Below are 24,622 nucleotides of genomic sequence, written 5' to 3'. Positions count from 1 at the left end.
CTAACCGGCAATTTGCTGGTGAGCTCAGATATGACCCGCAAACCTCTAACCTCATAATTTTAGGGCCCCTACTCTACTGTCTCCCAACTTAGAAATTAGGATGAAAGGCTCAGGATGAGATTTCAACTTACACCCTCCAAATGAAGGGTGTTTTCAAAAAATAATATATAATAAATATAAATGACATTTTGAGGGCCCTCCAAGCCAGAGTGAGATAGGAGACAGAACTTCCAAAAACTATACATTTTAATTACTCATATAATAATCACAAGCCATTTCGTATTTAAAGGGTAACACTCCAAATGAAGAAGCATTAAGGCTTCAAAATAAAACACTTTTGGGGCACCTGGGTGGCTCAGTTTGTTAAGCATCTGACTTCAGCTCAGGTCATAAGCTCACAGTTTGTGAGTTCTAGCCCAATGTCGGTCTCTGTGCTGACAGCTCAGAGCCTGGAGCCTGCTTCAGATTCAGTGTCTCCCTCTCTCTGCCCCGCCCACTTCTCTCTCTCTCTCTCTCTCAAAAGTAAATAAACATTAAAAAAAAACACACACACTTCTAGGGGCACCTGGGTGGCTCAGTCAGTTGAGCCTCCGACTTCGGCTCAGGTCATGATCTCACAGTTTGTGAGTTCGAGCCCCATGTCAGGCTCTGTGCTGACAGCTCAGAGTCTGGAGCCTGCTTCGAATTCTGTGTCTCCCTCTCTCTGCCCCTCCCTTGCTCATGCTCTCTTTCTCAAAAATAAATAAACATTAAAAAAGATTGTTTAAACAATTTTTAAAATAAACAACAATAAATTAAAAAATAAAATAAAACACTTTTCCCCCATCCTGCGTCAAAAATGTAATTATATTTATTATGTAATTAAGCAGAAGATTGAAAACAGTGCCACCAAATTTGTTCACTTTCTATATAAACAATACATGAAAATTAAAATTGAGTTCATATCATAGCATGTGATGCCAACAGTCAGCCCCTTTTTCAGGTCAGTTTCCCAAAGTTCATATGCAATTATACTGGTGAATGAAAAGCAAATTATACAGATGAATGGAAATGACACCAGTCCAACATGAGTCATAAGAGAGGAAATACAAGTCAAAACAACAAGATATTCTTCTTCATCTGTCTGACAGAATACAAACTTTGATAATACTCAATGACAGGTTACTGTACTCTCCTATGTAGTTAGTGAGACTACTAAAATTGTTCCAAGTCCCTTAACTTATTAATCCCTCTTTTATGAATTTGTTCTAAGGAAATAATTGGAAATGTAGTAAAAATTCATGTTCAAGGATACTCGTGTGGCACTGGAGTAGCAAATTCACAAAGTATTAACAGTAATTATCTTCAGTCATTAGAATTGCAGATGATTTTTTACATTTCTAATTTAACTTATTCCTATATACTTACATTCAACTTCTAGTCAGTGTTCTAAAATTGCCCCAAACATTCAAAAAATATGACCAGCCAGCAAGATTACTGCTAATAGCAACAGGCAAGGTGAATTTATTTCAACCCGAAAATCTGTCTTGTAACACATCCCCAGTTGTCTATCCACAAAGAAAATCTCTTCCCACATGAGAATTTCTAGCTTACTTATTTCATATCTTGTTTAACAACTGTTTCTGAAATTAGTCAAGCCATTCAAAAGGCCACTTACCTGGGTTGGATGTGTATTGCATTGCAATCATTAGCATGGATGATGCAGACAGATTAACATGGGCAGGAACGCCTTCTCTTCTTGAGGAACCCACTGAAACAAAAAATCTTTTGATTAGACACAATTAGTCTGTATGTATACTTCTTGTCATACAGCATGATAGCTGAGAGGAAACTTTGTTTAAAGTCTGAACCAATTCAGTGGATATTTTGCACAAATAAAAGCACAAATTCTGTCCTAGCATACAAATATTACATCTGTCATCATCAATAACACACATTTGGTAAGAATCTCCAAGGAGAAGAAAGAGTGCCAGAGCGTGATGTCATGGCTTTATCAGAAATATACTTAGATGCAATCTCTGCTCCCAAGATGTTTACATCTAGGTGGAAAAGAAAGAAAAAACAAGATCCTCATGTGCCCAAATATAAAGGCATGTTGAAGGTTATCTCAATAAAAGTAAAAATAAAAGATTTATTTATTTTGAACTCAACTTGAATGTATCACCTTTCAGAGATGCGAATGAAGTAATAGTCCACTTATAATGGGGACCTTATTAATTCAGTTACACAAATTTCAAATCACGTATTATTAAAAAAATTGTCTACTAATTTAAAAATTATTTTCAGCTCTCACATATCATTTAACAATTTTATTCAAACCTTTACATGTAACTCAGCAGCAGCATCTTCATCACCGTGAGAACCACTTTTTTACTTTTCCAGAGCTTACCGTCTTCATATCCAACTGAGTTGTTTGAAAGAATGCATTTTTCGAATCTGTGAATAACACTGTCACTGAACATTTTAACCTGTGCCACAAGTATTCAGTCACAAAGCAAGCTGGTTTCTTCAAAATTCATCTTGTAGCTGTGTATCCATGGTCTCCACATGATAATCACTTACATAATGCTTTTAAGACATCTTTAAGTGGCTTGTTTACGATGCATCCAACACTATATTACATTTCTCTCTCTCTCCTTTTTAGTGGTATGTCAGGGAACTCCAACAAGCATTCAAAACTAGCACTGATGGAGGTCATTCGGGGTAATACTCCACACAGCTGCTGTCTCCAAAGAGTACTTTATTATTCTAACCAGTAATTGAGAGAGGGCTCATATAGAAGAAACTTTAAAAGCGCTCAAACATAAAATGAATTCCTTTTCTCAGGGATAATTGCAGAAGTAGGTAGGAGGAATCTCTCCTTATAGTTAGGTTTGTGGCAGATCATCAAGAAAGCATGAGCAGAACGGTGTAGAATGAGTATGACACCCTCAGTCAACCCTCAGTTTCCTCCACACAATAGAGAAAACCACTAATGTGGGCAACCGCAAAAAAAATCAGTTGACCAACAAATCTGCTTTATTTTATTTTTATTATTATTTTACATTAAAGTGCAATACGTGGAAATAGTATCTCAACTCCATCCATTAAGAATAAGGCAACTTATAATCATACACATGGATAAAAGAACCATTAAAACACTACAAGATTTGTCATGTAATAGAGAAAACAGAAAATTTTAACATGATTCTATTCTTTTCTTTAAGTAAAAGAAAGACTTTGAGCACCACAATGGATGGTTTACAACAGCTTTACAGACATAAGCAAACAAATAAAGAAAAGGGATCTATCATTATGTTCTATTTACCCGAATTTGCTTTTATTAATCACTCACAGCTGGGATGCTGCTACTCCCACCAAGCCGGTGATATTCAGGTAGATGAACTAGTTTGGCTGTGCAACATAAATGGGTACTAATAATTATACAAAGTTATGCACATCATGTCAATGCTCTTAGATGGTAAAGTTGATTAATCAAATGAGATTAATCAAGGGAAGAGAACTTTGAGCCAAATACGAAAGAACAAGATGCATTTTCTCTCAGATTTATCCAGGGAGCTTGTTAAAATTCAGCTTTGGGGCCCGTATCTAGAGTTTAACTCCATCAGTTTGGAAGCAGAAAAGGTACAAGTTTAATAAGCACATCATGTGACTCTGATCAAGGGGGCCCTTGAGCCTTGTGGGAGAAGCATTACTAGAGGGACAGGAAATAAGGAAGCACTCAGTAAGGTGTCTAGATGTGGGAGCAAGAAGTGCATGCCCCAGTGCCCTTTGTTCAGGGCGGTGGCAGGAAAATCTAGTCTCTGACATACTCGGGGAAAAATAATTACATACGTTTAAATAATTATCTATATCTGTATCTATATCTATATATGTATACACATCTATATATGGTCCTCCTGGGACAAGTGTTTTCACCTTTGTTTAAATTCATCTGAAACTTTTTAATAATAAATGTTTCTAAAAAAAAAAAATAAAATGACTATTAAGGGAGTCTGAGAATCCCTGTGCCTGGAGGCCTTTAAAACTGGGAGAGATGCCCAAAATGTCTTGATGATTTAGGTGAAGTCTATTTGGAGACTAGCCCAAATGGCTCTGTGACCTTTGCATGTCCCTTTTACCCCTACAGAACCGTGCTCTCCGTCAAGTATGGTCAACCACAAAGCCAAAAGTGTTCCCCTGGTTCAAGCCCTAGGAAATTGGCTCCAGAACCTCTATAAACAGACAGGGCCTTGCAATTGCATAGCCTTCTGACAGACTGAATAAAATTACCACAATTCTAATTAATAAACATGCACAGGCACACATCATTTATTGAATCTTGGTAAAAAGACATGATGTAAACAGATGTGCAGCTTGTCCCCGTGCGGGTGTATAAAGCCAAAGCTACATACAGTGGAAGGAGGAAGAGAATTAATCCAAATAAGAAAATTTTATATGTAATATTGTGCTCAGGAAATACAATTAAAAGTTTTAAGACCTATTTCCTGATCCTCCAGCACCACCAGAACAACCATTTCTAACCTTTCCTCTATGAGCCATAACTCATAGGAGCTTAATCTGTTCCTGCATCTTATAGTTCCTAATGTACTATCCCATACAGCTTTCTTACATGATTCTCACCCAAAAAACAATGAAGTATATGGGGAAGGCCATTTTATAAAGAGAAATCAGATTATTTGCATGGGATCACCAACTTAATTATTAGGACGATAGCCCAGGTCACTTAACATCACAGCTAATGTTCTAGTGACTTATTCACTCAAAATTCATTTAAAAATTCAAAGAGTATTCTTCCCATAGCTCCCATGTCCCAGGCATTGTTCTTCCCCTGGAGACACAGTTGTAAACAAGACACGTAAGCCTTTGTCCTTATGGAGCTTAAATGGTCAAGTTCTGCCACCCAATACGGTAGCCACTAGCCACATGTGGCTATTTAATTAAACTTCAATTAAATTAAAAATTCAGTTCTTCAGTCTCACTAGATACATTTAAAGCACTCAGTTACCATATGTGGCTAGTGTACTAGACAGCATGGAGGTTTTTTAAACATTTCCATCATTGCAGAAAGTTCTATAGACAGAGCTGTTCTAGAGGAACAGGCAAACAAGTACCTGTGAAGAAATGTAAAGCAGGGCAAGGGAATAGGTAGAAAGTGATGAAGCATCCTGATTTAGCTTGAGGGTAAGGAAAGGCATGTTGAAAGATGAGACACTTGAGCTGAGACCTAAAGAGAGTGAGGAAGAATCATAAGACCATCTGGGAGAAGGGCTACTGAGACACAGGAAAGCTTAGTGCCTTTATGAAACTGCAGAATGGCCAATGTGGACAGCATGCAGTGAACATAGAAGAGACAGTAATAAAACAGTAAGGTCAGCAGTGGCCAGAGCACAGAGGGCCGTGTGGGCTAGGGAAGGACATTGAATTTGATTTGTCAGAGTAATGGAAAGTGATGAAGAAAGTGACATGGTCTGATTTACATGTTTGGAGGATGGCTCTGGCTATTTGGTAGAGAACAACTGTAGGATTGCCAGGAGTAGAAGCAGGGAGACGGGTTCAGAAACTACTGGACTGGTCCAGGTGAGAGATGGTGATAAGAAGTGGTCTGAATTGCAATATATTTAAATAAACCCCACTAGCCTTATTATTTTTTAAGGGGTAAAGGTAGGAGAGTCATCTGGGAAGAAGAAACACATTCTGGTGCCATCCGGCAGAACCGTTTCCTGTGCTTGGGCAGACTGCACTGCCTGAATTAACAAGCATCTCTGTGTAATCACAGGTATTTGTATTCCATGAGATAGGGTTTGAGCATAAGATACCTATGCCTTCAGAAGGGCCTATCAATTCAACATAATGGGAAGACTGCGACATCATGACCCAAAAGTCCATGCAGCATTGCAATATTTGTAGACTGCTATATTAATGAAAATCATAGAGACAAGAGTGCCCATCAACAATGCAGAGGTGAACTGCCTGACTGGCTCAGTCAGTAGAGCATGCAACTCTTGACCTCAGAGCTGTAAGTTCAAGCCCCATGATGGATGTAGAGATTACTTTAGAAAAACAAAATCTTTAAAAAAAAAAAATGCAGAGGTGTTCTGTCAGATTCTATGCGATCAAAACCTATTCTGGTCATTATTGTTACTATACAACAAACTCTAGCGGGGGAAAAATCCCAAGCCCCAGAGGCTGGCCCCTTTTCCCAAGCTATGTTTAAAATAATAAAACTTTAGGACAACATGTGAATTGGTACAGTATATTGGAATTAGTTGCAATGGGATTTGACATGTCCGTCACATGACTGTGGATTTGGTCTGTTATACATTTGTTTAACATGACACAATATTCAAAGGCCATTGCTGTACATTATCTTCTGGTCTTCACAACAAACATGGGCACAGGCAGGGGAGATCATGATAATTCACAATTTTACAGCTAAGGAAACTAAAGTTTGATGAGGTTAAGAGATTTGCCAATCGGCGAAAGACTACATAATTCAGCTCTTCTGGATTTCTATTCCAACATATTTCCACAATTGAACAATAAAGCTCTTACAAAATAGTAAGACCTATTTTATAAAAACAATCATTAGTTAATAAAACAAATTTTATATCTAGAAGAATATTTAAATGTCATCAATATGTGGTGTTGGGTTCTGTCTTTTTTTAAATATATATATTTATTAGTTTTTGGAGGATCATAGAAGCATCACAGGCATCCTCTGTAATAGTAGTAGAAGAAAAATGATCCAGGGCTAATGGCCTGGAACCAGATACTCACTTAACCCACACAATTGCTTTTAAGTGCAAAGATCTAAATGAACCTTTATTTTTCCTAAGGGTAAGTGATTTTTTGAGGAAATTTAAGTCTAGGCTACCAAGATACACTAGAAGGGTCTTTCACCGATATCATCGCTCAGTCTTACTATCATCTTTGAAATAACACAGCCTATATCAATTAATGTTCATTTGGGATCAGCTTTTCTCTTCTTTGCCAATATCCATATCATCTTCCCAACATCCATATTTCAAGTTGGTCCACAAATCACAGACCCTTTATTGCAAAAAAAGAGGTTTCCATGGTGAAATGCTAATGACTTTTTCAATTCTTAGTACTCCTTTAATATTTTTAAAAACAAAAAACAGAGCCTATTGCACACATTTGGAATAAAAAGAAGTATATCTTATTTGTGGAAGGAGTTAAAAAGAAAAGATTATGTCAGATGAAATTTTTATAATAAATTGCAGTTTTCTCTGCAGCATCTCAAAAGGAGTGATTTAAAATAAAGCCACAGTACTAGATTTATTGACAAAAATGATGGGAGGGCGTAACTGACAAACATGCACAGCCCTTCCATGGGAAGAACCGTAATACTTCATTAGATCCACTTCAGAGCTTGGCGCTTCATAGTCTACGTTCTTAACAACGCTAACATTTAACACCTGAAAAACTGTCCACATTTTACATCTTGACCTTGTGAACAGCACACCAAAGACATAAAAGCTGTCTTGTCTTGAAGATTTTATCAAATACTCAGAAAATGCAGCCTCCTTAATCCCCTAACATCTCCGTCCTGAAATGAAAACATTCTGGAAGAAGTTAAATGCTCCTCTCTCATTTCGGTCACAATTTCTAGACATCGAAACAACTTCCAAAGAGAGAAACGACATGGATGCAAGCAACAGACACATAATCTCACATCAATTCCTTTACACGTGATTAATCTGGAACCCGATTCCCTCATTCTTTGGGGCTGTGTCTTTGCAAAGAAACAAATACAAAAAAAAAAAAACAAAACACCTCAACGGGGCGCCTGTGTGGCTCAGTCGGTTAAGCGTTTGACTTTGGCTCAGGTCATGATCTCGCGGTTCATGAGTTCCAGCCCGGCATAGGACTCTGCGCTGACAGCTCAGAGCCTGGAGCCTGCTTCGGATTCTGTGTCTCCCTCTCTCTCTGCCCCTCCCCTGCTCATGCGCTGTCTCTCTCTGTCTCAAAAATAAATAAAACATTAAAAAAAAAAACAACACCTCAATCATTTAATAGAATGTGGTTTTAAAGGGTATTACTACTGGGATGCTTGGGTGGCTCAGTCAGTTAAGCAACCGACTCTTGACTTCAGCTCAGGTCATGATTTTGTGGTTCTTGAGTTCCAGCCCCACATCAGGCTCTGCACTGACAACAGAAGCCTGCTGAGGATTCTCTATCTCCTCTCTCTCTGCCCCTCCCCCACTCGTGCATGTGTTCTCTCTCTCTCAAAAAATAAACGTTTTTTGAAAAAGGGTATTACTACCATTTATTTTCAAAGATTTAAAGGCTCCTCAACCCACAGGGATGGTAACAATAAATGGAAGTCACAAGTAAGAAACTAAAACCAGAGCAACAGAGATAAATGAACTAGATCAACAACTGGGTTACAGGAAGACATGTGCCTCTTACATAAAATAAGATTGATGTTATTTAACCTAGAACTAGTAAGCCAGAAATAACCTTAGAGATGGAACATGTTTTCCAAAACTCCCCTTTACAGCTGAAAACACAATGGAGCCCCAGAGACATAAACAGCTTGTTCACAATTTAAATGAACACCAAGTTAATCTACCAATAAGTATTAAAATTCATACACATTTTGTAGACTCAACTTAATATTTTGTTCCCCTCAGTTGCCAAGGCTCACACATTTAAAGAAATAAGGATTCTAATGTGACTTTAAGACATGTTTTGGGGTCTGTGCTTCTAATTAAGTAGAAATTAATAACCAGGGATGAAGAAACAAATTGCCAGTCATCACAGTGCTTGATCAGAGTGAAGCATAACTTCAGAGGCCTGATATATTCAATGCCTCTCCCTAAATTATTAACTTATTCCTAAGAAGGAGGGTAGAGTGAATTTAGATTAATTATTACATGGCACAAAAACAGACACATAGACCAATGGAATAGAATAGAAACCCCAGAACTAGACCCACAAACGTATGGCCAACTCATCTTTGACAAAGCAGGAAAGAACATCCAATGGAAAAAAGACAGTCTCTTTAACAAATGGTGCTGGGAGAACTGGACAGCAACATGCAGAAGGTTGAAACTAGACCACTTTCTCACACCATTCACAAAAATAAACTCAAAATGGATAAAGGACCTGAATGTGAGACAGGAAACCATCAAAACCCTAGAGGAGAAAGCAGGAAAAGACCTCTCTGACCTCAGCCGTAGCAATCTCTTACTCGACACATCCCCAAAGGCAAGGGAATTAAAAGCAAAAATGAATTATTGGGACCTTATGAAGATAAAAAGCTTCTGCACAGCAAAGGAAACAACCAACAAAACTAAAAGGCAACCAACGGAATGGGAAAAGATATTTGCAAATGACATATCGGACAAAGGGCTAGTATCCAAAATCTATAAAGAGCTCACCAAACTCCACACCCAAAAAACAAATAACCCAGTGAAGAAATGGGCAGAAAACATGAATAGACACTTCTCTAAAGATGTCCAGATGGCCAACAGGCACATGAAAAGATGTTCAACGTCGCTCCTTATCAGGGAAATACAAATCAAAACCACACTCAGATATCACCTCACGCCAGTCAGAGTGGCCAAAATGAACAAATCAGGAGACTATAGATGCTGGAGAGGATGTGGAGAAACGGGAACCCTCTTGCACTGTTGGTGGGAATGCAAATTGGTGCAGCCGCTCTGGAAAGCAGTGTGGAGGTTCCTCAGAAAATTAAAAATAAACCTACCCTATGACCCAGCAATAGCACTGCTAGGAATTTACCCAAGGGATCCAGGAGTACTGATGCATAGGGGCACTTGTACCCCAATGTTTATAGCAGCACTCTCAACAATAGCCAAATGATGGAAAGAGCCTAAATGGCCATCAACTGATGAATGGATAAAGAAATTGTTGTTTATATACACAATGGAATACTACGTGGCAATGAGAAAAAATGAAATATGGCCTTTTGTAGCAACGTGGATGGAACTGGAGAGTGTGATGCTAAGTGAAAAAGCCATACAGAGAAAGACAGATACCATATGGTTTCACTCTTATGTGGATCCTGAGAAACTTAACAGAAACCCATGGGGAAGGGGAAGGAAAAAAAAAAAAAAAAGAGGTTAGAGTGGGAGAGAGCCAAAGCATAAGAGACTGTTAAAAACTGAGAACAAACTGAGGGTTGATGGGGGGTGGGAGGGAGGGGAGGGTGGGTGATGGGTATTGAGGAGGGAACCTTTTGGGATGAGCACTGGGTGTTGTATGGAAACCAATTTGACAATAAATTTCATATATTAAAAAAATAAAATAAAAATTAAAAAAAAAGACTTCTTAGGAAGGGGGAATAAAAACAACAACAACAATAACAATAATAATAAAAGAGGTTCAAAAATAAATAAATAAATAAATAAATAAATAAATAAATAAAAGATTAATTATTACAAAGATGCTCCTCCTCACCTGTAATTCTTTAAAAATAATAATAATAAATAAGAATTCCTATGCCTAAATTTCACAGTTAACATAACTATACAATTCTAAGACTGTATTGATAAGCAAGCGCTTGTCAGGTCACACAGAACAAAAAAAAGAGAGAGAAAATGATCAATAATCTATTGCTTGAACCATACCATCGGTCTGCTAATGTTTCTGAATCACCATAAAATTTAGGCAGAAGACAGACTCTTTGCTTAAAAGACATGAAACTACAGGGGCGCCTGGGTCCTTGGTCAGTTAAGTGTCCGACTTCGGCTCAGGTCATGATCTCACGGTCTGTGAGTTCGAGCCCCGCGTCGGGCTCTGTGCTGACTGCTCAGAGCCTGGAGCCTGTTTTGGATTCTGTGTCTCCCTCTCTCTCTGCCCCTCCCCTGTTCATACTCTGTCTCTCTCTGTCTCAAAAATAAATAAATGTTACAAAAAAAAAATTAAAAAAAAAAGACATGAAACTATAATTCCCTAGCTAAAATTAAGCTTAACTATAAAATAAGTAATGTAGCTTAAATGGTGAAAAATGGTCACTAGGAATCAAATGTGACCAATAAAGGTATTTTAATGGCACAAAAGTTTAGGGAAGGAGAGCAGTAAACTAACACTCAGTGAACACCTGGCATTGAGCCAGCCAGCACCTTACCAATTTCCAGGTGAATCATCTCTGTTATCACAACCACCCAGGCAACTATTATGATTATTCTTCTTACATAGGTAAGAAACAGAAAGGTTAGGTAACTTGCCTAGGGCCACACAACTAGTTTGGCAGAAGAGCTGTGATTTAAATCTACATCTGTTTGGCTCCTAAATCCACAATCTTTTCAGGTTATCCACTGAAGTATAGATTGATTCATAATCTAATTCTTTTTTTTTTTTTAAGAGAGAGAGAGTACGCAAGAGCAGGGGAGAGGGGCAGAGGGAGAGAGAGAGAGAGAGAGAGATTATCTTAAGTAGGTGCCACACTCAGCCCAGAGCCCAATGCAGGGCTCGATCCCACGACCCTGGGATCATGACCTGAGCCAAAATCAAGAGTAAGAAATTCAATCGACTGAGCCACCCAGGCACCCCTCGTAATCCATTTCTTTACAAAATACTTTAGAAGGATTTTGATCATAAAAACCAACCCAATTTGGCTTTTTCTCTCTGCTCTCATGTGTGGAAAGCCTATTAGAATTAATCTGCAACACTTCTCCAAGGAAGACATCCAGACGGCCAACTGACACACGAAAAAATGCTCAACATCACTCATCATCAGGGAAACACAAATCAAAACCACCATGAGATACCACCTTATACCTGTCAGAATGGCTAACATTAACAACTCGGGCAACAACAGATGTTGGTGAGGATGCAGAGAAAGAGGATCTCTTTTGCACTGTTGGTGGGAATGCAAGCTGGTGCAGCCACTCTGGAAAACAGTATGGAGGTTCCTCAAAAAACTAAAAATAGAACTACCTTACGACCCAGCAATTACACTACTACGCATTTATCCATGGGACACAGGTGTGCTGTTTCAAAGTGACACATGCACCACCAAGTTTATAGCAGCACTATCAACAATAGCCAAAGTATGGAAAGAGTCCAAATGTCCATCAATGGATGAATGGATAAAGAAGATGTGGTGTATCTATACAATGGAGTATTACTCGGCAATCAAAAAGAAGGAAATCTTGCCATTTGCAACCTCGTGGATGGAACTGGAGGCTATTATGCTAAGTGTAATTAGTCAGTCAGAGAAAGACAAAAATCATATGACTTCACTCATATGAGGACTTTAAGAGACAAAACAGATGAACATAAGGGAAGGGAAGCAAAAATAACATAAAAACAGGGAGGGGGACAAAACAGAAGAGACTCATAAAAATGGAGAACAAACTGAGGGTTGCTGGAGGGATTGTGGGAGGGGGGATGGGCTAAATGGGTAAAGGGAATTAAGGAATCTACTCCTGAAATCATTGTTGCACTAGATGCTAACTAATTTGGATGTAAATTTTAAAAAATTAAAAATAAAATTTAAAAAAAAGTCTGCAAAAGTGAAACAGAATTCAAATCAGCTCCACATTTATAACAAACTTGCACATGAGTTGCGAGCCTTTTTCCAAAGTGTTTTCATACGTATTGATTCACTTTATCATCACAACATCCCTGTGATGGGAAGTTAATGCTAGCATCATTCTGGAGATGAGGTATCAACCATGTGAGATGCCTAACACCACACAGCACATTTACAGGTGAAGCTGAAACTGGGATCTATATGTCCTGACACTGTCTACTGCTCTTCCCATCACAACCTTCTGCCTTCAGGTGCAAAAGATAAGAATTTCTATACCTGAGGCAGCACTCTCTCCATACTTTTTTCTTAAGTTACACAAAATACCATAGTTTCTATGTCAGTAATAGACTATGCCTTGATGTTTTCTTCCTACTCTATAAGATCAAATTATGCAAGTAAAACAATTCTAAGGTATAATCATCATTCATTTCTTTGATTCTCTCCGTAATCATCATGCTGAAATGACAATTTAAATCACAGCACATGTATATAGCAAGTGATTCCATTATAATCTTGAAAATCTACAGCCTAAAACAGTGCAAGCAAATTCCATTCGTACAATACGTTAAAAGAATCTAGTATTAGGCAAGATTGAACTTACATATAGCCATTGGTAGAAAAGATGTGCTAAGATATTCAATAATATCCTTGTGCAGAAATGGAGGAAAGGTAGCTAACGTTGATATCATCGTGTAGGGCAAAGTACTCAGAATATCATCATTGAGAAAGGGTAGCAAACATGTAGTTGTATAAAATATCGACTGTCCAAGATCTACAAAACAAAAGTGAGTAATCAGTCACTGAATATCTTGCCATTTAACAAAATATGCCAATTCTATATTTTTAGCTCTTATGAACTGGCTTAAATTGAAAACAGCTTTGCTCCCTTCTTATTAAGAGCTCTGAAACATAATGCTCAGTAGAGTGCATAGACAGTATATTTGTTCAATAAATGACTGGTGAATAACTGCATTAAGAAATATAAATATCGATTTCATGAGCTTTTCCTCAACCCTCTATCAATCTTCAGTAACACTGGGTATTCCTATTATTCCTTGATTTTAGAAACTAAAAGCACTTTCCACGTGATCATGAATCCTAAAATGTTGTCTAGCATTCTTACCATCATTACATTTTACACAAAGTAACTGTGGCACAAAGATGTTACATTATTTACCCAACGGAAGTTTTAGCAAAGTCAAGGGCAGGACCGGAAATAAAGCCAGGCTATCCCTGCCCCATCAACCAAAAAGCACAGTCTTCCTACATCTGGAGTGTTGAGCAATGAGGGAACATGCATCTTCCAGTACAGCAGCATATTCCGCAGGTGCCAAAGAAAGGAAGCTGTAAATTGATGTTGTGTGGCCCTGTGCATTCAGTTATCAATTATCACAGAAGGATGTACTACCTAGTGGTAATCTTCCTAACAACATCTTTAAATGGGGAGAGGAAGAGTACCTACCTCACTTCTAGAAGGACTGTTAAGAGGCTTAAATGAGATTAATATAGAGTGCTTAACACAGCACATAATGTGTGCTCCACAAGTATGGCCATTGTTAAATATATTAATAGTGTTACTATTATTACCTGCACAAGGAGCAAAAATAAAGGACATTCAAAAAAATCATAACTATTTAGCTTTAGAATGCATGTACACCAAATCCCAATATACTGAATATATCTTTCTGTTTTTAAGTAGGCTTCATGCCCAGCGCAGAGCCCAACACAGGGCTTGAACTCACACCCCTGAGATCAAGACCTGAGCTGAGACCAAGAGTTGGGTGTTAACCGACTGAGCCACTCAGACACCTCTACTGAATATATCTTTTGATACTTCTGGATCTCCCAATTTGTGTGTCATCAGTCAGGACTTGACAAGGAAGATGTGGATCACTTTCCTGTCCACTATAAAAGAAAATTATTGGGTTTGTTTGTTTCGCAGCAGATTTACCTTCTTAGTGCAATTTTGATGCCTAATGTTATTTCCAACTATCATGGAATTAACCTGCCATCTCAACAAGCACATCAACTGACAACAGAGAGGATGAGGCCACCTGCACGCTGGTGAGTGAGGGTCAGTCAACCTTGGCCTCAAGCTGATAAGACGTAAAAGTCATAGGTTGTTTTACTAAGAATTAAATGAGGCTGTGCATAAAGGACACCTTAGTTGCATTGTAACGTAGTTACAGAACATTAGTGTTGAAAGGGGCCTGAGAGCCAATCTGGAATATCTTTCAAGTAAGGAAACTGAGGCCCGGAGAAGGAAAATGAGGGTCCAAGATCGCCTGACAGCTGGTAGCTGAACTGTGTCAAGAATGCAGCTCTCACCAGTGCACAGCCCTTCCCCATGTGGAGACACCGCCTCGAGCCCTGGAACGGTAGTTCACATGCTCAGTACACAAAAGAGTCACCCAGAGAGCTCAGTAAAAATTTGGATCCCCAGGACACACCCCTCAGCGATTCTTATTCCTAAATCCCAGTGTGGGACCCAGAATTCCATATTCAAGCTCCCTCAGTGATTCCAGTGTTGTTAGGAAACACTGCTGAACTGCTTTTTTTACCTCTAAGGGAGAGTCTAGTTTTTTCCTCTCTTCTAAGAACAGAGAACACAGTCTACAGATAACAGTGAAGAGTAAAGTCGCAACATAGTTGTAGGTAAAAAGCAAATATATACATCATTCCCCCTGAAATTGTTGTAATTTAACACAGTTAAATTGCAGTTAAATGGATTGTGAGTTATCAAACTGAATGCTTTTTATCTTAATAAAGGGGCTCTAACACAGTGGCCCAGCCCAGGACCAGGCAGGTCTACAGTGACCTCAGGACAGGTTGTCACAAAGGAAAACTACTGATGAGCACCACCACAGTAAGCTCTGGCAGTCTTATGTTCAGAGAGTCATCTCTTTGAAATTCTGAGTGGGTACAGGGATCACAGTAAAAGTGACTGGGCTCAAAACAACTACAAAGTTACACAACAAGCAAATTTACAAATTTCTACATTTTTTTATATTCACTATAATACAGAACTGTAAATATAAGAAAAAAAACAAATTCAACAATCATTATTTCATCATTTTTAAGAAAGTAGGTTTTTTTAAATTTTTTAATTAGGAACACATCTTAATAAACCATTAAGCATTCTCTTAGGAGAGCTAGCTGCAAGTAAAGGGTGAAATAACTCCCACAACTCACTCATTTCCCAAATTCCAGTTTTTCTATACGGTGAAACTTGGGGTATCGTACTTCCAGAGACCAAATTATCAGTGTTTTCAAGTTAAAATGCTGTTCTAACCAATGTTTTAAACATTCATTCTCTGGAAAAATCCCTTTTCTTACTGCATGGTTTTCCATTTGATTCTCACAAATATAATACTGAATAGTTAAACAAGAGATATTGTACTCCTTTTTATGGGTTAGAAAATGGTAAGCAAGTGAGATCATGACATTGGCTAAAACACACTGTGGAAAGGGAAAGCATTAGGCAAAGAAGCATGCTCTCAGGTCACTCTCCTGAAGCACCCCTAATAGTGTGTAGTATATGCCACATACAGCTTGTAGCAGCACCATATATCATACCGACCGCCAACACTTTGTAATAATAACCAGTGATCGCTGGTTAAATTTGGAAGAGTTCTTAGAGATTTATTCTTATCGAACCTCCCAGATTTAAAAGACAGGAAAAGTAAGTCCCAGGGAGATTCTGTGATTTGCCGCGAAAAATCACAGGATTAGTCAGTGGATTTGACGTGCCCTTCAGGCTCCATCTCTTACATTTTATGGGGGGCAGCTTTCTAAATCTTAGCCCACAAATCATAATTCCAACAAGCACCTCCATGATAAGCAGGTAAATTCCCAATACAGCTCTACTCATCCTTCCAGCCCACTCCCCTCCAAATGTAGGCCGACCTGGGTAACATCCCTCTGGTCATAAATGAGCGAAAAATGACAGGATGGGAAAAGCCATAATTAAGTTTCCATATAAGAAGGGTTTTAGCCACACAAAGACCTTTTAAGCAATTTATTACAGTAACAACGGTCTCCAGCATCCATAAACATACACTACATTCTCAAAGATTTTGATTAAATGCTCACCGTGTTGGCCGTGCTGGAGTAAAGGAACTAGATCCAGAAGAGTCACCAAAGTCACGTAGAGGCCTTGATAGTCCAAAGAAGGGTAGTCTGACAAGTGAGCATCACGACTTTGCAGGCCGCGTTCAGAGGGAGCATCTCGCAGGACGCTGTAAAGGAGGGAGCGAGTAACAGTAGGGTTGATGGAACTGACCTGCGGTCTTAGAGATGGGGTGAGTGGGAATGGCACAGGAAAAAGACACATGGTCATGGGCACTGTCAAATTGGAGGCATCTTGGTTTTCCTTCTTCCCTGTGCGGGACAAAATGCTGTTGGGGGGACAAGGAAAAAAAAGAGACAACAAAGACACAAAGAACAGCACATTACATTGAAATGACACTCTAAAACAAATAATAAAACTCCAGATATATCCCACATAAGATGCAATTGCCACACCAGCAGTGTCTACACATCGAGTAGGGGTCACATAGCTTCGTGCTCAGAAATACCAATAACGCACGGTTTCTTTCGTGGAAATTGCATTGCATCTCATGTGTTATCTGGTTAGTAAGGAGCAAAAATATAAAAATGCATGTTTCAGTGCCAAACCCATGTTTTACAGTTTATCGGTTTGGTGAAGGAGAGGTTTCCTCGAAGGAAAAACAATGGTTTCATCTAATGAATTAGGGCTTTTATACTAATTAAAACAAGCTTTCAAGGCAAAAGAAGTTTTCAGCTAGACTGCCTTAATCGGGTAAACAAAAACCTGCAAAATATAGGTATGGCACTTGCAGAAACATGTTTTAGCAAAGAATAAACATGTGTGTTTATTAAGAAAGTCTTAAAAATCACATGTTTATTGCATCAAAATAATGTCTATATGTATATTATGATACTGTTTCATGACATTCTATCAGTATCATTTGAGATAATGAAGTTCAAACAGGCATATGAATTTAGAAATAATACATATTTCTAAAATGTTAGCTAAACTACATTGGAAAAGCTATAAAATAATATATAGTAGATGGTCCGTAGCATAGGTTTGTGAACTAATGATAATGGTTATTTATGTGTGTTTTTTTTAATTTTGCATGTTGGGGAGGAAACATTTTATTCTATGAATACAAACATTGGTTTATTAAATAGTTACCTTCAAAATTCTAAAGACTAGGCAAGCAGTATCTGCCATATAGCTGCACATCATACAATAGTATCTTATATATTACTGCTGCTACTTACGTTATTATTCAACAAAACTCACTAAAAACTAAAGGAAAGATAATTTAGAAAGTTAAAAAAAAAGTTTAATGGGAAGAAAAATAAACTCTAGAAATAAACTAGCTTTCTTTTAGCCTTCATTTTTAAATAAAAGCCTTTTAGTAAAAGCAATAAAGCAGAAAACTTGTTAATTTAAAAATAGAAGAAATAACTGCTTGGCCAGATGTTTTAAGTTTTTAAAATTAGGTTTACTATTTATCATCAAAGACAATAGTTATACATTATAATGATAATCTCTGCTGCGCTTACAAAGTGCTTTTATATAGTACACTTATATGTGAATCAAAATAGATAACAATTTATAAATGTTTCATTACATAAAAATAACCTTGTTTTACACTTACTCTATGTGCATCAAACATTACTAAGTTCTTAGTTAATGATATTACGTTTACAATTTTACAGTGGTGTGAAGAATTGGTTAGTGTCGAGCATGCTTGCTATTTCAAATTGACATTTATTTTTATTTACTCTTAGTGCAAAATATGTTACAATGTAAGAAAAATGACTACATGCTTTTTATTTTCCATGTGCCTAATTTACCTCGATTTCCTTTGTCTTCTGTTACCCAATGTCCAGGGAAAAACAATTAATAATAATAAAGATAATTTCAGAATAGTTATGTAATACTTCTTAGCAAGAAATAACTTAAGATTTAGTGTTTTTTTTTTACTTTTAAAGGGATTAAATTAACCTTTTTTGTGTGTGATGTATTTATCTTAAAGTAAGATACATATACTTTATACTTTACAATGGGATAATATCAACATTCCAGTACCATCAGATTTTCCATCAGATTTTATAGTTTCCTCATATAACTTGATTATTCCTAAATGTACCACCTTTAAATGTTATGTTCTTGATAAGCCCAGTCACCAAAAATCTATTTGAATCCTGGAGGATTCTATCCCACTGAAAATTCCTTTAGAATCATAATGGATATAAGTTAGAAATACTATTTCCCAAATTTCAGTCCTAACCAAATTTCAGTAGTTAACCCTACTACCTACATCTTTTCAAAATTACAAGATGTGGATCTTCTAGAAGTGATATAGAAAAACAACATTTTGCCTTAGAGAATAAAATTAGCTACATGTCATATATTAATGCTATCCTTTAAATTAAGTACCGTTCTGTCATCAACTGTTCCTTGGTGGGGGAAATATAGCACATTATTTTTTTCGAGTATACTTCAGTATTGTTCCAAAGTTGGATATAATTTAAGACACCAGTCAAATCAACTTTGGAGACTCCATTTTGGTATTTTTCCCTTCCTGTATATGTGGGGTTCCCAAATGATAGCAGCAACAAGTTCATACATGCAGGGAGGGAGAATGTCAGCATTGAAACAGTAAAACTTCTCTCTCACTGCCTCTAGATTTAATAAGTAGGTGAGGTTGAGGAAAAAAATGGCTGAAATGAATTATCCATGAAACCAGTTTTAAATTACCATTCATGTTTCAATGTAAGGAAATGTTTTCATTTGTGGTAAAACTTAAGAAGGGCTCATGAATCAATGTACAATGCATTGTGATTTTATGATGTTTTGCGAAGTTTATTCAGAAAAAAAAAAACTTATTTCCCCAACCAAACTGTCTAACTCGGGAATGATAAAACCATCTACCCCATCTAAAATTCTTTCCCAGAGGACTATACACCCAACCAAAAAGAACATTAAGAATGCCCTGCTCAGAAGAGTTTGACCCAGCAACCAACTTTTCACCTTTCCTTTTCCCTCCTGAGATCCTCTTTATCAAACGTTTACTTCCAACATCAAGAGGAACCAAGAGAAGACCCCTGTGGGTATGGAGAAAGATGAAAAGTTGCCCTGAGGTATTTATAGCACATAAAAATAATACATCAAATAAACTTTCTATAAGCTTATAAATTTTGACATCTTAGTTGAATCTATACACTAAATAAAATTTACTTTATCATGCAATACTCTAAAGCTACTCTGTGGACTTCAAATCAGTCATTGGAAGGTCTGTTTTCTTCCTAAGCAAGTAAAAATTACAATTCAACTAAGCTTATTGAACTGAGACTAGAATCCCTTTTAAAAAACATATCAAACATTTTCTAAAGAGTTAGCAGCAAGTAGTTTTCCCCAAAGATAATGATTGTTAAAAAGATTTTATGCACAAGCAGCTGGAATGGCACCAGAAGAGAGATCTGGGGGAAGGAATTCCAAAAGACTGCATGACATAGGAAGACTGGAAACCTTTAAATATTCTGCCAGGTAAGAGGCAAGATCCTTAAAGAAGAACTTAGATATTTTAAATATGGCCCCAGAATGCTTTCAATGTAAAATGGACAGACTCCTCTGTAGCAATGAGGGGGGGATTAAACTAGATGATCTTCATAGTTCCTTCTAATACTAAAAGCAAACAAAAAACTAAACTCTGAAGTTGTATGTAAATTGTGTGTCTGTTCCCATACTTAGGTCCCTACTAAATTAAAATGAGTACAAGTTAGCACTCAGACAAAATTTTACCCAGTACCCCAGGTCACTGCTAGATGAAATAATGCTCTAGAAGGGTTACTGCAATGGATAAAATCTGGACCAAAGTCAACTCAATTCAACAAGTATTTGTTGACCCTCTTCTAAGGACCAAACTCTGCTTTAGGCTCAAGGGTTAGTAAGCTGAATACCACGTAAGACTCATCTTCTACTAACCTAAAATTTAGGGAACCCCCATGAACTACAATGTGAGTCTAATTAAGAGCTAAGTGAACAGATGTGGACTATTCAACCACTGATATAGTTAATTACAGTAACACATAATCTCTCCTCTCCTGTGGATTAAATTAATTGAGGTTAAACACCTGGGCTAATCTCTGCCTTTGGGAATATGTACAAAGTCTACTGAAATCAGTAAGAGTCACATGCCACACATGAATACCAGAGGACTATTCCTCTAAAAATGCAATTCTGGCTCAAATGAAGCTGCTGGTACTTCAAGTTGCAGATTTTACTCAAAATAATAATAATTTTAACTTCCTTGAGAATATCCAAATAGACAGAGGGTTACTCTGAGAATTCATCTCTAATTCTTTCTTCTTGTTTCTTTCCAAGAATCTGCATTCTGAAAGCAAGAAGTGCTTCTGAATGTAAAAGTCGTCTAAAATGCAAAGGGAACCAACTTGTTAGTGAGTAGAAACTCTTACTGTCAATAATCTTGGACACCAAATACCTAGACCATCTTATCTGTCTTGAATTTTCTAATAGCATAAAGAAAATTAAGAAATATAAATATTATTATGGATATATATATATCAACAGTGAAAGTGGTCATAGTTTGGTCCAATGTAGGACAATAGTTGTAAGTTCTATATTTCCAATAAACAAAAGAAATTAAAGAATTTTGCGTTGGGTTTTGTGGGGTTGTTGTCGGGGGTTTTTTGGGGGTTTTTATTTATTTTTGCTTTTTGCTTTTTATTTTTTTAATGCTGAGGTAGGCAAAAAAGAAGAAAGAAATTGCATTGGGTTCAGCCCAAGAGTTGAAACCTCTAAGCACTGAAGTTCAGCCTGTGACATGTTATGCTTCTTACTGTTTTCTTTCTTCTTCCTACTTCATGTGAGTGTGTCCTATAGGCTATCAACTCTGCTCTGACTTACTATCCACAACAAATTGCTAAGTGAGAGATAGCTAAAGCATCTGGGAATTAAAACACTATCCAGATCACCTCAAGTACAGCTCAATTTAACTTCCAAAAAGTTGGCAAATCTTTGCACTAAGCACAGCCTTTCCTCCCTTAATCTCAAGGAAAACCAAAACTATGCCAAGAACTCATAATGGATGCTGGTATTCCCAAAGGCCAAACCCAAGTATTTACTAAAAGAAGTGTCTTTGCACCATGATAACTAGTAGTATGAGGGAGAAGCAATACAGTGTAATTATTGAGAATATGCTGTGGATTAAAACCACCAGGGTCAAATCCAGGTTCCAATGCTGACTAGATAGGTGACTGAGCAATTTCTTTAACTGCTTTACACTTTAGTTTCATTATCTGTAAAATAGGTATAATACTACATTTATTTCATATAATTATTATAAGGGATTAAATGAGATGACATGTATAGTTCTTAGAACAGTGTTTGACACATATAATTACTAGTATTATCATACAATATTGCTATGATAATGGTAGTTATTGTTAATACTACCATTAGAAGCAGCTGCTGATATTGTCTCCCTTGAAAATGGTGGAACTTAAGAAACACAACAGATGAACATAGGGTAAGAGAAGGAAAAATAAGATAAAAACAGAGAGTGAGGCAAACCTTAAGAGACTCTTAAATACAGAGAAAAACTGAGCACTGCTGGAGGGGAGGGGAATGGGGCATGGACGAAATGGATGTTGGGCATTAAGGAGGGCACTTGGATTCCACTCCTGAAACCAATACTACACTGCATGTTAACTAACTTGAATCTACATAAATAAATTTTAAAAAGAAAATGGATTCAGCTCAATGGCACAGAATCTTCTCCAACAGCTACTTGAACAAACTACCTTAACACCAGTTTTATCATTAAAATGCTATGAACCATGATCATATCCTAATAATCCATGGCTCAAGAAAATGGAAACTTCATGTCTTGCAAACATGACTTCAGTATCCTAAATTTCCAAACTTTCTGACACAATGACTAAGACTTAAGCAGTAGGCTTCAAAGTGCCAACAAATGTCACAGTTTCTTTGCAAAGTGAATTCAGAATCTGCTTGCTACTGAAAAAAAGCCTCCCACTTTGAGAACTTCCAGAATTTGTGATAAAGGACAATGTTTCCCGTTGAGAACCCTGACCTCAAAGACAAAAGGAGAATTCAAAAGAGCAGGATCAGATGCTTGTATATCAATATAAACAAACTGATTATTTCAATGAACACTGAGCAAATAATCCCACTGCAATTTGAAAAGAAGGGAAATCGCCTCTACTTACTAAGCAAGTATGAAATCTATGAATCTGATACACAGAATCCCTTTAATACAGAATAGGGACACCAAGTGTTCTAAAGAAGACAAGATACTCCAAAGAATAAGAAGAACAAAGAGCAGGGCTATATAAGACGAGCAGCTGACTTAAACGCGTGAAACTTCTTTCTACAAAGCATTCAGACTGCCAAAGGCTCGCCTTGCGCGAGCGGGGACTCCAGGGCAACTACACTCAGTAGGAATTGGTGTTCCCTCCCTAATACCTATCTCACAAAAATATTGCTGTTACACAGCAAAAAGAAATAGTAGCAAGTCAAGTTGTGTGTTTCCAATATCAGATTTGGAGTGAGAAGATCATGGTAATGGGGAGACCAAGCCTTAGAATGTAATGGAAAGTGAAGCGTTCCCCTTTATTCTTCAGTGTTATTTTCCAAACCACGGAGTCTTTACTGGAAAGGCTCCCCTTGTTTTTCCTAAAGAGAACTGTGAAGTAGATAGGTCCCTCCTGTCTCCGTCTTATAGCAAAAGCATCCAGGATTTGTTTTTCATTCCTCGTCCTCCTCAGAATTTCCACATCAATTGTAAAGCACGTTGAACGCTTGAAGTGTTGCACAGATTGTTATTACCATACATTATACTTCAAGAAACAGGAAATACTATTGATGAACCTAAAACACTACTTAATTCTGATTTTCTTTAAGACCATGTTTCTTATTAATTTTAGCAATGTAAATTCTCCTGTCAATCTCATTCTATATTAATGCCAGACATATAACCTTTATCACTGTATAAATCTCTTGAAAAGACGTAAAGTGGAGGAAAGCAGGCGGTAGCCATGCAACCCTTTTTTTTTTTTCAGTTAGGCCTGTGAGCTGACCTGCTATATACACCCAGAGAACTTGAGTCCAGACTCTTCTGGCAGAGCACTAGAAAACATAAGGCCCTTCAAAACTTTCAGTGCGATAAAAGTTTAGGTCCCAATCAATTCAGCAAAACTACCTAATAATTCTTTTGAAGTAGAGGATATTTTAAAGCTTACCTTAACAAGGTCTGAGAAAAGTATTTCAGGGTGTTTGCAATATCTGTTCCTGAAGGTACAGGATAAATGTTGTGAAGAACCCGGTTATGATATTCCTGTAAGTACCGGATCTTGGAAGCAACTAGATAAAAGCAAAAAAAAAAAAAAAAAAAAAAAAGAAAAATTATCTTGTAATATGTATTAGGTACACAGCTTGTTGGGTTTTCTTTTAATGATTAGATACAGGAATTTAATTAGTATTTTAAGGAAAATATGCTGAATTTTATTGGAATTCCATGATAGAAACAATTTAATTTCTTATAATTGTATCCAGCACACAATTTTTTTTTAAGTTATCTGGCTTAATATCCTATTCACAAATCTTCCATAACTTTTTTTATCACTAAGAAAGGCAATGCTCCAAATCATTGTATAATCACCCCCAAGTTAGCTTCTTATTATCAAAATAATAATAGATATAAGTCTCTGCCACCAGAGAATTATATTTAAGATTGCTTAACTAAAACTGAAGGAGAAAACTCAAAGGTCTTTCAACAATACTCCAAAAATCCTGAAATATAGGGAGTCCGTTGCACAATGGCATCAGTCAAAATCAGATTTTTAACTCAATGTGATCATAAAAGCACGTAGTGTGTTTACTGAATGTTTGAACTGTGAGAATACGTTAAGAGGAGAGTAACTTGGTGAGTGTTGAGTAAGAATATAATGACTGGATAGTAATAAAAATATGAAAAATAAACGTCACATTTTTCCTTCCAAGGAGTT

The 24,622-nt window shown here is 37.1% G+C and overlaps 1 protein-coding gene across 19 annotated transcripts in view; it reads right to left on the bottom strand.

The window, feature by feature from the left end:
• UNC79 (unc-79 homolog, NALCN channel complex subunit) overlaps positions 1–24,622 on the bottom strand; it is a 315,670-nt gene that overhangs the window by 198,510 nt on the left and 92,538 nt on the right. For 16 of the 19 annotated variants that reach the window (XM_053224882.1, XM_053224883.1, XM_053224884.1 and 13 more), the window contains 4 exons: positions 23,858–23,978; positions 16,625–16,929; positions 13,134–13,304; positions 1,658–1,750 (listed from right to left, as the gene is read on the bottom strand). In XM_053224882.1, coding sequence (XP_053080857.1) covers positions 1,658–1,750; positions 13,134–13,304; positions 16,625–16,871 — 511 coding nt within the window. In that variant the 5' untranslated portion in view covers positions 16,872–16,929; positions 23,858–23,978. Of the gene's footprint in view, positions 1–1,657; positions 1,751–13,133; positions 13,305–16,624; positions 16,930–18,424; positions 18,443–23,857; positions 23,979–24,622 lie in introns of all 19 variants that reach the window. The other 3 variants (XM_053224881.1, XM_053224877.1, XM_053224874.1) reach the window with 2 other exon arrangements.

Source organism: Acinonyx jubatus, chromosome B3 (genome assembly GCF_027475565.1).
Source record: "Acinonyx jubatus isolate Ajub_Pintada_27869175 chromosome B3, VMU_Ajub_asm_v1.0, whole genome shotgun sequence".
Taxonomy (NCBI): domain Eukaryota; kingdom Metazoa; phylum Chordata; class Mammalia; order Carnivora; family Felidae; genus Acinonyx; species Acinonyx jubatus.
The sequence above is the reverse complement of the archived record's forward strand: the minus strand, read 5'-3'. Positions and strand labels throughout refer to the sequence as shown.